The sequence below is a fragment of the Pseudomyrmex gracilis genome, unplaced genomic scaffold, assembly GCF_002006095.1.
Source record: "Pseudomyrmex gracilis isolate BER0280 unplaced genomic scaffold, ASM200609v1 scaffold_111, whole genome shotgun sequence".
NCBI lineage: Eukaryota > Metazoa > Arthropoda > Insecta > Hymenoptera > Formicidae > Pseudomyrmex > Pseudomyrmex gracilis.
This window is the reverse complement of record NW_018020695.1, coordinates 461,021-473,807: the sequence shown is the minus strand read 5'-3', so window position 1 is coordinate 473,807 and position 12,787 is coordinate 461,021. Positions and strand designations below refer to the sequence as shown.

General features: G+C 40.6%; 1 protein-coding gene across 2 annotated transcripts in view; it reads right to left on the bottom strand.

The window, feature by feature from the left end:
• Positions 1–4,381: 4,381 nt before the first annotated feature.
• The window catches only part of LOC109856236 (autophagy-related protein 16-1), a 446,352-nt gene continuing 437,946 nt past the window's right edge, over positions 4,382–12,787 (bottom strand). For both annotated transcript variants that reach the window (XM_020431280.1, XM_020431283.1), the window contains one exon: positions 4,382–5,250. In XM_020431280.1, coding sequence (XP_020286869.1) covers positions 5,154–5,250 — 97 coding nt within the window. In that variant the 3' untranslated portion in view covers positions 4,382–5,153. The remainder of the gene's footprint in view (positions 5,251–12,787) is intronic.

Genomic DNA, 12,787 nt, shown 5'->3' with positions numbered 1-12,787 from the left:
GCACATGTTCTCTCTCCCTCTCTCTCTCTCTCTCTCATCGAACTTCCGGCGTATTCGTTCGAGGTTACGTCTCTCGATGAAAATTGATTCCGAACATCGAGCGTTTTTGTCTCCGATAGACGTTTTATTATGTTCCAAATTAACTTTCCAAGCGACGTCTCCGAAGTTTTCCAAAGAGCTCGGCGAGATATCGAACTAGTGATTATAATAATGTGACAAATAGAAAAGATAAGGTAACAGGAGAGGGGGGAGAGGGAGGATCATTATTTCCTCGGATAATGACGGATTTTAACGCCAACGGCAGTTCGTTTTCCTCCCTGCCTCGCAGCTTAATTGGGTCGATATAAATTACCTTGGACGCTCCGAGAAGAATCTGCCGATCATGGTTCTTAGCTCGGGAGCATCTGGATATCACGCACAGTTACTTTAATTAAGGATGAATGAGTCGACTGTAGGTAAACCGTCTATTCCGAGTACCGTAGAGAGTGATTGACGCATGCCTCGAAAATTATCGGCGAGGCCTGTTTCCGCTTCATTTCCGCCGCTTCCCCGACACATTAGCGTCTAATTGGACACTCCTCCGCCGTTCTTTAAATTGCACGTTATATCACGTTAACGCCTCCTCCTCATGACGGAAGCGAAATTACGTTTCGCACAAATAAAATTTTTTTTCCAAATCTCCATTATGCGGATAAAAAAAAAAAAAAGAAAACATTACCATTAAAACTCGCGTAACATTTGCGCGTAACGTAAATATTACATTATCTCTCTCGTAAAAACGTATATAAAAAATATAGTTAATAAAATCGCTTCGGATTCGGTTTTTTAAATTATTATTTATTTTGTATTTTATATATGAAATTGTTTTTGTAAATTTTAACGTTTACATTTTTCTGTACAAGCGATGCGCGGAGAGAGATAGAGAGAGAGAGAGAGAGAGAGAGAGAAAGTCGCTCGTTTCCTCCACTTGGCAGAGATTTCGCATTCAGTCAATCGCGGTGAATCGCAAAGCGTTAAATATACATCCGCGCGGTAAAGTATGCAGAAGTGTTTTTACGAAAAGACGCTTCCCACATCGGAGGATAAACATCCCTACTTGAAACTTTGTACCGCCGCTACCTGCCCGAGAAGATCGGTATTTCCGTAAGGTTTTCCAGCTCCGTTCTACGCCGGTGATGCGCGGAAATCCATCCGCGGCGGAGACGGAGAATAAAAATTTGAATCTCTCACACGGAAGTCGAGAAGCGAGTTAATTTGTCACTCTCCTCTCTCTCTCGTACGTGATTTTTTCTTCTCCTAAGGATCCCAACGTCTTCCTCATTATCCTCAAAATAAACGACCGTTAACAGAGAGGGAAACGTTGGTTGAGACCCGAAGAAGTGAGACGAACGCGCGCGGATTGTAATCGTAGAAACGGTACTTCTCTCGCTTCGGTATACCGAAGAAACGAGGAAGCGAAACGCGATACCTAAATAAATGCGTTTACAAAGGTGTTGATTTTAGAGAAAGCAACATTTTGCCGCGCGGATGATTATTTCCGAGAACCGCGGATATATAATAAATTCCCGACTCTTATTCCCTGGTTTTTTTTGAGCAAAAATTCACCGCAGTAAAACACATCGCGCCTCGAAATAATCGATCATGCAAGTTCGATTTTCCAACTTCTAGTTGTAATTCGATGCATTAATTATTCAAACACGATCCTCGCGCGGCGCGCCGTTCCTCCGTGTTCTCTCGCACCGCCAAACTTTTTAATTCGCGAAAATGAACGAGACTGTGTTCCATCAATGTCGCGTAACGGGAATGTTTGCGAACGAACCTCTCGCCAGGGATGCACGCTCGTAATAAAAACGCAGCAACCCTGAGACCTGTTTGTAAAACATCCGGTGTGTTGTGCGTGCAGAGTAGCCAAGGGAAATTTTTCGGCGGTCCCAGATGCGACTGGCCAATCGAACTTTAACATCGTTTGCAAGAGCTTTCTCTCTTTTTCTTTCCTTCTCTATTCTCTCTCTCTCTTTCTCTCTTTCTCTCGGTCGCCCGAGCTGGCACGTTCTCACGTTCCATTGCAAAACTGTCGAAACTGTCGAATCGCGGACAAAGGGTGTATAATACAAAAGTTACAAACGGAGAGAGAGAGAGAGAGAGAAGGAACAAAATAGAGAGAGAAAGAGAGGAATGTGGCGCGAGCGCGCGAGCACGCCGCGATATGAGTACCGATGCAAGTTCTTGAAGCGTATAATATTCCACGTGCGAGTTGTCACTTCGTGACCGCATTTCAGTGACTAATGAGCGCTTTCGAAAGCACGTTAGGTACTGTCAGATACACGACTGCAGTGCAATGCCGCGGTCGAGTCTGTGAGAGAGGATTGTGATATATATAGGTTGTACGTATATGTGCCGGGACGCGTGTATATGTGAGCGCGCGCGTGCTCATGGATGTTGGTACGTACGTGTGTATGTGCGCGCGCGTGCTGTTGTACATGCAGAGACGACGGCGGGAGCGAAAACCGGGATTAGGGTGTGGTGAACGAGCCACTTGTCTCGAGTGAAAAGTAACAGAGTGCAAAAAGTAGGTCGAAATGATCGATTCATGAATCATTGACAACTACGCGGATATTAAAGCTCCAAGCGCGCGATTCCAAGTTTTGCGATATGTGAGAGACAGAAAGAAAAAGAGAGAGAGAAAGAGAGAGAGAGAGAGAGAGACAGAGAGAGAGAGAATTATAGATGTGTGAGACACACTTGCATCCATAATAGTATTATGAAAAAATATTTATTTTATCATTCTTGTGCAAATAAGTGGAAAAGAATTTGTTGTAAAATTGGAGTTTGCTTTGCAGAAGTTATTTGGATTATATATTCAAAAAACAAGCCATATTTGTACAAAATACAAGAGAGAAACGTTTAATATATATTTACACATGTGAACAATTTGTATCTATACATATACATATAGATACGTTTCTGCTAAGATTGTTGCACAGAGAAAGAGACAATACGGTAGGCTTATAAATGGAGTCAAAATAAGATCTAAAGGATACGGTATTAAAATCATTACAATATTTGGACGCAATCGATTCCCTGCTCGAGATGCGAGCTGCTATATAATAATTATTACCGCAGTGACGAAAAAACGACCATTGGTTGGTTTGTATGCGTGAGACACAGCGAAACGTTATTGTACAAAATGTTACTCTGGAACACTTTTTATTCGAGAACTAGATACTTTTCGGTTAAAAAAAAAAATTATCTTTTTTTAAAATAACATGATTAAAAAATAAAATTAGTAAACGCGATATTAAAGACATGCTAACCAATGATCAGTTCTTCTCGTGTAATAAGTGAAAGTTAGTCGTTTTCAACAACTCACGTAAAGAAAAAAGTATTACAATAATTAATTCGCTTCCGTATGCGTATATCAATTAATTATGATTCACAATATGATTCACAAAACGGTGTGTACAAAATTATATATTAAAACTATGTTTTAGATACTATATGTGTTTTGATACAGATACATATAGAATAAATACATTAAACAGCGATCAAAGAGCTCCGTACAAAAAAAAAAAAAATAAGCGCAAAATCAGCACTTGCGAAATAGAGAAATCTATGTAATAATAAATCGTACAAAATCAAGCGAGTGCATGTTACGCGCTAGATTGCAGACAGACGTAATAAATATATATATGAGCACGATATAATAATTAAAACATACGATTGTCAAAAGTGCTAAAAGTGCTTATAACACTTAGCAAATTATCGTGTGTGGTTGTATAAAAATACGATGTTTCACGAGTTCGGATTACAGTATCGCGCACTGGGTGGAGCTCGTTCGATCAGATACTTATACGTATATAATCATCTTGCTATACACGCTGATAGCCTACTTTGTGTTAAAAAAATTTTATGTAAATAGTTTTAATGAGCCAATCATGCATTATTACTTATGATATACAGACAATATTATGTCTGTAAAAATCACTATCACTTCCGATTGGCGCGTACATAATATCCCTATCGTTAATTATGCAAATCATACATATAACGCAATCAGTTAGTTATCATTATCATTATTGTGCTTGCGGTAATTCGTATATTCTAGTTTTCATCCTGTCAGACTTGTATATGAATTTCACGTCGGAGAATCCGACGACGAAGTGAATTTTACGGTGATGAAACCGTAAGATTGTGAAGCGAAATGTTCCGGCAGAATTAATTTTGCACCCAAAACAAAAACAACAATTGGTATCTTCTTGTGTATATACAGTCAAAAAAATGATTATATTAATAAATGAGTAAAGCTACTATTCAAAATGTAAGAAACAAATTTATTTCTTGATAATATCGCAATTAATTATATATATATATATACTGCGAATGTGATCTCATCTCTTAAATATATTTTTATCTTGCGTTTTACACAGCAATTGTTTTCATCTGTTTATCTCATTGCATTCCGAAAAATATCATTATCTGTGTATCTATCAAAGTGTAATTGACGATTTTGTTACAAAAACAAAGAAGAGAAAGAAAACAATAATAAAGACAATGTTATATTCACCGAGTTAGTATATCGAAGCCACGTAATCGTCCGTAGAACCCCATAAATATAAATCTCCGCGACAGCGAACCTGATTCGTACGGACGATTGACACGCGACTCCGCTTTTACAGTTAGCAAAGAAAGAGCGTACAATCTAGCGAAATCCCTTGAAATACCGGTATAAACTACGATAATCTCTTAAATTTCCTCGTCGGGTAGACGGCGCGGCGCGGCCGGCTTGCGAAGGTACTATTCTAAAGAGGGGGAAATCTTTACAACCTGGGAGTAACAATAAGTGCAGTTTTATGTACAACAGTCCGTCCCTGCCGCTTCTCTGAAATTTGTTCGGCGCGCGGTGTCCGTGCGCTTTACAAAGACGCCTCTCGACATCTCTTACATGGTTTTACAGCCCCGTGTGCGGTCGAACCGACCGATGATTTTGATTATTCTTCCACCGTGAATTCTCCTCTCGCTGGATTGCCGCCGAGTGGAATCGCGTCCTCTTCTTATTTTTTTTCACGACTCGCGCGGCGGCCAGAGTAGACAAAACGCCGCGAGATGATCTTTTATGCGTGAAATAACAGTCGTCTGTCACGGGATCACTCCTGTCAAACGTGGTCGCCCCAAACCGTCACCGTCTTGGCGCGATCGACGGACGCCAGATACGTGCCGTGCGGATGCCAGGACACGGCAGTCACCGCCGCTCTGCGAACATTCAAACATAAAAAACACTTTTTAGTAGACATGAGACTCTTATATGAAGAAATTACAAAATTCGCGTCATTTTTGAACATTTATATGTGAATAATGAAATTTTGCTTCACAATTGCGCGCATATACGTAGCAGAGAAATTAATGTAAATAGTGGTAGTGTAATTTTCAATAATGTTCATCGAATATTTTGTTCTGATAAATAGTTCATCGAAGTATTCATCAAAGTAGCGATACGTTAGAAAAGTTAAGCTTCTCGATGCTTGCACGTGTATAAGAGCTATCGCGTTATTTCGAAAACTTTGATTGAAGAAAAAGGAAATTAAAACCGCTTGCGCGTTTAATACAAACGATATCGAGTAGACGAGATAAACGAAAAGGAATTTATCTATCTGGAAACATGAAAGCTCGCGCTCCAGTAAAGTTATTCGAATAAAAAGGGAAAACATTTCACTTTGACAATTTGCAATATGTATTTTCGTGGTTTAATAAAAAAAAACTCGTTATTTATATTGATTTATGTAAAATTATTGCTAAATTTAGACAAATAAAAACGCGGATCAGTGACCAAGTTTTTTCGAAATATATGTTGCCACAAGGGAGGCAAATTCGTTGTGGCCACCGACTAACGGTCGCGAAAACCAGCGCACCCACATAGGTCGCACTCAAATATGTACGTCGCGTATTCTCAAGTCGAAGCAAATTTGCATAATGGATGTCTGACCGGCGCTATTTCACGCAAACGGTAACATTTATCTCGTTTTCATTCCTTTCTCAAAAATATCTTCAAAGATTCTATTTAAATATTTTAGTTTTGTAAATTCTCGCCTTGACATTTGTCAAATCATTTTTTTTTGTTTTTTTTGTTTTTAACCCTCGGAGAACACACTGGGTCAATTTGACTCTGTTCGTCGACTTTGATCAAAATATTTTGCTTCAATTTTGCTTTTTTGTAACATATTTTTTACAATGTTAATAATGTTAACGACACTTAAAAACTATATAGGCATATTCCAAACTGTTCAAAATATATCCGAAAATTTTTTCAAGCCAATCGGATAAGTGCATTTTAAATGGTAGCATCTCAAAAAGTGGACGGGGTCAAATTGACCCAGATTGTTCTTCTTGATTGAAAAAATATAGGTGTGTTCCCCGAGGGTTAATTTTGATCGCAGTTTATAAATATATTTAAGTGCAGGAATATATATTCATGAAAAATAAAGATGCTGTTTTCACGAGAAATATTTGCCTTTATGTCTGAGTCGTTGATATAACGGTAAATGTGGCGCGATTGTGACAATTCATTTGCCGCGCGACGAGAACACACGTAAATTGACGCGGTAAATGGAAAGCTTGATTAGCATGACCGAGCGTTATTGACTTCCGGTAACGCGGAGACAGACAACGAGACCTGGAGAAAAGGAAACGAAAAAAAACTGTAAGCCGGTGGTCCGATTTACCAGAGCGGATTTGCGTATTCGAGAAACAGGGGAACGCATAGAATAGAGCGCGCTTTAAACAACTACATCCAAAAGCTTTCAGAAGTAGCTTTTTCCATTTTCATCTTCCGACTTCTGTCTGGTGAATCTAATTTCCTTACGGCGTGCCGGAATTATTCCGCCGCCGCCGCCGCCGTCGTATGCGCGCGTAAAGGTCTTCCAATTATCTCGCTATCCTATCCGGAAATGCTTCGTATACGGCAAAAAAAAAAAAAAAGGTAAACGGGAAAACGCTCGGAAATGTTACGTGTCGCGCGCGACAAACTCTCGACTTTATGCAATTTAATTCCGCGCTTTTTTTCCAAACTGCGCGAAAACGAAACAAAAAGTGAGAATTTATCGTGAGATCACAGCGAGCGCTTAAAAACACGTCAAATATAAATACGATTCACGCGGAAGGTCGAGACATACACACACGCGTATGGAGAAAAATCCGCGCGATCGCTTAAATCGTTTCGTTAAAGATTCCATTTGAGCGCGGCGAAACACAGTGCCGCGTAATTTTCTGTCCGAGCGAGTCCGCTCGTGCAGCAAAAGGTCTATAAAACCTGAATTCCCGCGGGTGATTCGCAGGGCTTGGCGAAATCGTAAAAGGGTGTTTCTATGCAAGGACAAACGTGCTGAAAATGGCGAGCTCTTTCATCCCCTGCTTGTCGCGCTCTACCCTCGCCCCCCAACGGCAATGCCGTTAAGGAATCCATGACAAACGCGGAGCGAAACCGGGTGAATGTTTTTTTGCGAGGGCGCAGGTCACCGCTGCACACGGAAGTTTGAATGTGAGTGCTTTCGAGAAGGCGCTATAAAACTATGATCGCGTTTTTTTTTTTTTTATGAGCATCCGCGTAAGCGAAAAGAAGAGAACGAGTTGGATTGTTAAAAATACTATACGAGCAGTCTTTTACGACGTGCTTACGACACGTGATTCGTAGTATTTTGTGTTACTCATCTATAAATTACGGTTGGGATGTAGTTTTCGCCGATTAAGTATATCTCGGCCCCAGAGAGAAGGAAGATTTTCAAATGAATCGCAGCGGAATAAACCTCGGGAAATTTCACACTTTGTATTTTACAAAAGTGAGCGAAATTCTAAGTTGGTATTTCGTTTTATGTTAACGAATGTAAAAGGTAGGGGAATTTTAAGCGAAAGCAGCTCGCAAATTGGATTTACCGGCTGAATCGCGTCATTCGGTGCAGCGCGCGCGCTAAAGGGGGATGATATACAGCGTAACACGGGCAGGCTCTAAAAAAAAGGGCATATCGTTCCGTCACGGTTTGACTGGCGCGTTTACCCTCGCGCGAAGTTTGTTGCCGTCGAGAAGCGGACGTATATATCCGCGTTGAAACAACAACGTTGGGGCAAGAAAAAGGTCCACGAGTGTTTGTCGCGACGACCGCCCGTCGTGCGCGCCGTCGGCGACGTCGTTGTCGTCGTCGTCGTCGTCGTCGTCGGCGGCGGCGGTGGCGGTGGCGGCGGCGTCGTCGCTTAGCGGGAACGATATTTCTAAAAGCAGCGTGCTTCGTATCCGGGATACCTTTGCTAGAAGCGGCAGCTACCTTCGTGGTGTATATTGCGAGCGTGATAAAGGAGACCTATCCGTTCTTGCCGAAGGAGCGTGGAAATAAGCTTTGGCGAACGATGTTTCCACTCTTTCTCCTTCCCGTCGCCCCCTCGGCATCTCTCCCCTGCCATTTCTCGTTTCCGCCCACCCATTTTTTTCATCTAGCCGCAAAGCTAACCCGCGGGAGACGGAGAAAGAAAAGAAGCGAGAGAAAGAGGATAAAAGAGAGAAGGATTTTACAGATGAAAGAGAGAGAGAGAGAGAGAGAGAGAGAGAGAGAATTTAAGAGCATGAGAAAGTGGATGGACTGCACGCATGATGGCAAAAGATAGACGCACGAGCCTTTGAAACGTACGCCGCCGCATTTTCGTTCGTCGTTCTTGCAAATGACAGAGTTAACATATAAACGCCGGTAAAGCCCCGGTACTTTGTCGACGGCGCGGGGAGGATATATGCGCGAGAGCGGTAGAGAAGAGATCAGAAAGGATAGGAAGAGTGAAAACGTTCCGAGAGAAGAGCCGAAGAGAAAGAGAGAGAGAGAGAGAGCGCGAGAGAGAAAATGGGCAGAGAAGTGAAGAGAAATGAGAGAAAGAGAAAGACGGCTGTGTATTTTAGATTTTAACCCGGAGCGATGGATTATGCGAAGCGTAAGAATACCGAGAGGGAGGAAGAAAAGAGGCGGGGAAAATACCACTTAACGAAAGAAAAGCGGCGAAGATAGGAATGCGCGCGGCCTTCGCCGCGCCGTAAGAAACGCAGCTCGTTTGTTGTCGTGCAGGTGCACAAGGGATAATTAAAATAATTATCCTTCATTGTGGATGCATAACGTCGTGTCGGTGGTAATTAGATCGCGGCGACTCGCCGATAATGAAATTGGATTTGAGAGAGATCTCGCTCTTGCGTGGCGAATTGAGCGCATTCGTGAGAGCAAACTCTTCGTTATACGCGAAGAGAACAAGAAAAGAGGCGCGAAAAGAGCACCGACGCGCTTTAAAATATCGTTCGATATCGCTTTGATAGAGAAAAGAGTATCACTGTCGCATTAATCGAATAAAAAGTGACGCAATTAATATTACCTTCAATTATTTACAATATATCGAAATGTAATATCAAATAATGCAATTTTTTTTGTATTGTAAAATTTTAAATTATTGTCAAAACGACGTTACAAGTACTGTACAATTGATTAAATTCTCGCAGAGCTAAGTTAATTGTAAATATGCGTTTAAACATCATTAGTAAAAGAAAAACAAATAGTATCGAGCCAATATCTCAAATAAACCCGTTTGACACTTACGCAACGTACAAAATATATAACGAGACACTTGTTAGAATCGATATGGTCGTGAACGTACGATCGTTGGCAGCTTGATAGGTCGATGTACCTTTTGGATAATGTATTCTTTATCACGCCCTTCGCATATACTTCATAATATGTTTATGTAAAATGATGAGTGCCACCTGTTGACACAGCGGCGACGCAGACTTGAAGCGCGCGAATAAATTCAGCGTGGGAACAACAAAATGGGGATCTTAACGCGCGTAACGCGGAATATAATAATCCGCATGAGAATATATATATATATATATATATATATATATATGTACACAGCAGGCATACACGAAGGACTGCGTTGTTGTTTGAGGGATGAAACACGATGCAACGGGGAATTCCGCTCCACGCGTTAATCCATCACTTACGAACTCGCGGTCGGCAAAAATGCGAGTCCGCGCGACTGTGAGACGAGATAATTTTGTTTAGCGTGTGAAAACATAAGTCTCGCGCGCGCAAAAACAAATATTAAGTATAATTTTTTTTTTTTTTTTTAATGAAAATGCGTCGAGCTCTTAATTTTAACTCGGCGCAAAACGGGCCCGCGATCTAAAAACTCTCGGCGTTTCGAGATAATACAATGCATGTAAAACAATGCGTGTAAAACAGCGATTGAAATGCGTGTTTATAAATCCGACGCGCGGGGTACAATGAAGGTAACACCGCGTGTGTTGCGTCGGTAATAAAACCAAACGGAATGTGCTTTTTAAAATGTCCATTTTTATGAGATAAATAATACTAGAGTCGAACATTGATTTGCCGTCAATGGTAATCATGGTGTCCCGCCGCGCGTTGCGAATAGAATATCGATGATGCTGCCATGTTCACTTGACCGAAACAATGTCAAACTTACGATACAAAAAACTCTAATGGTTTATTGAAATACATTGTTGCTCCGGCTACAATACCGCAGATGTAATCATAAAATCACAACCGCGAGACCGCGTAATTCCTCTTCTTCTCTCTCTTTCAATCTTCCTCATTTTCTCTCTTTTTTTCTCTTTCTCTCTCTCATTTGACAAATGTTCAACCCCGACAAAATAAGGGAACTGACCGCGAGTCATCTGGCTTTATAAAACGCAAACAATTTTGCATGTATATATATATATATATGTATGTATATATATTGCCTAATTATTCAGACGATCGTAAGCCTCTCGTCATCAATCTACGCGGCCGCGAATGCTCGCTGGACCGCGAATAGCACTGCCTAATGGCACGCTCATTGGCAAGGCGCGACGAGCGGACTCGTGACATGAAGGGCGAGAAGGGAGAAGCCGGGTGAGCGTACGAGCGACAATACAGGCGACTATTAGATCGGCGTTATATTCTCGTGGCAAATGACGCGAAACGACGACGAGGATGACAGTAGCGGCGAATATAACTGCCGTTAAAAGCGAGGACTTCGTGATCAGCCATCGTACGTATATATATATATATACGTTATAGTGCGCGAGGTCTTCCAATGATTGTCAAGAACGCGCCTCGCGTAAAGAACAGACAGCAAGCGGGACATTAAACATCGTTAGCATTCGATGCTGTCTCATTAATCTCTCAAAAACGATCTTACGTTTTCAAAAAAAAAAGGTAAGAACATGCGCCAAGTACATGCACAACACGTATTGTATTTAAATTAAAAATCTTAACTCAAACTGTTCCTCATTATTTTTTATTTATACAAGAACAATTTGAGTTAGTTTTTTTTATTATACAAAAATTTTTTCTCTATAAAGTTTGATTTACAAATTAATATACTACAGAAAAAACGCATAAAAATAAAGTCAAAAAATAGAAAAGAGAGAAAAATCAACACGTGACTTTAGTGAGTAAAAGAGAAGAAAAAAATTTAAAAAAACCACCACGTAAATAAAGTCATGTGACTTTCTTTCAATCACACAAAAGTCACGTGACTTTACTTTAGTCACGTGTCTAAAATAAAGTCACGTGTTGTTTTTCTTCTTCTCCCTGTCACGTGACTTCACTTAAGTCACGTTTTTTAAGACACGTGGCTAAAGTAAAATCACGTGACTTTAGTCACGTGTTTTTCCTCTCCTCGAGCGCGACTTCGTTGCGCGTAAACTTGGCGCGAGGCACTACTGTTGCCCCTGTTAATTATCAGGAGAATGTTGTGATATATGCGATGTATATATTCTATGACACACATACGTACACATACACAAATATGCAATATAGAAACGGATTTAATTAAAAATGTTTGTCCCGGGTTCGTCGTTTTCTTCCGCTTGCACGTTAAGCAAAACTTGTTAGTCAATTCATTTTGCACTTATAGGCTGTTATTTTAGGCTCTAGTGCTATAAAAACTTCACAACTTTCGAATTATTATAGATAGGTAAAAAGTTTCCTGTTAAAAATCTGTTTCTTCTAAAATGAATACCTTCACAGTTATTGTACGGTTATGTAACAATGCCGGATCGATATAATTGGTCGTTGATGAACGCCATATTGAGTCGTAAATTTCAGGCGTGCGTATAGTGCGGACGAAGAGTGAAAACAACGTCAAAATTTCAAAAGAACTCGAAACGTAATTGAACTCGGCAATAAATGGATTTATGATTGGTCGAAACGCGCGGAAGTTGCAGCAAAAAAAATTAGTCCCCATAAATTTTACCGGGCAAATTCCGATGTGTGTTCGTATAGCTTTTCGAAATCAGATTTAATCCGTTAAGAACAGCTATTGCGAGGCAAAATATAAATCCTACACAAAATTTCGTTTTATTAAACAACATTATATCACACACACACGTACAGTATTAAAAATAAAATTCGTATTAATTAATTTAGACCGTAATAATGTGTGAAAATTTGTATTTAAAAAAAAAAAAAAAAAAAAAAAACCAATATTCTATTGTTGCCAATGAATCATTTTGCGAATAAAAATACAACACGATTTATCGCACGCGTGACCCGACATTTGTCTTGATGCGTACAAATTCATTTGTGACATTTCAATATTGAATCGCGCGCGCGCGCTGCCACTTCCAGAGAGAGAGAAACTGCAAAAGCCGTAACGTGGAACTGCGCGCGAGGTGGGGGAAAATACGAAGTAGTTATGTCGCGGAATTATCTGGCAGAAGTTGCGCCCCGTTTAATATATGTTCGCCGGGCGTTTCCAATTCGTG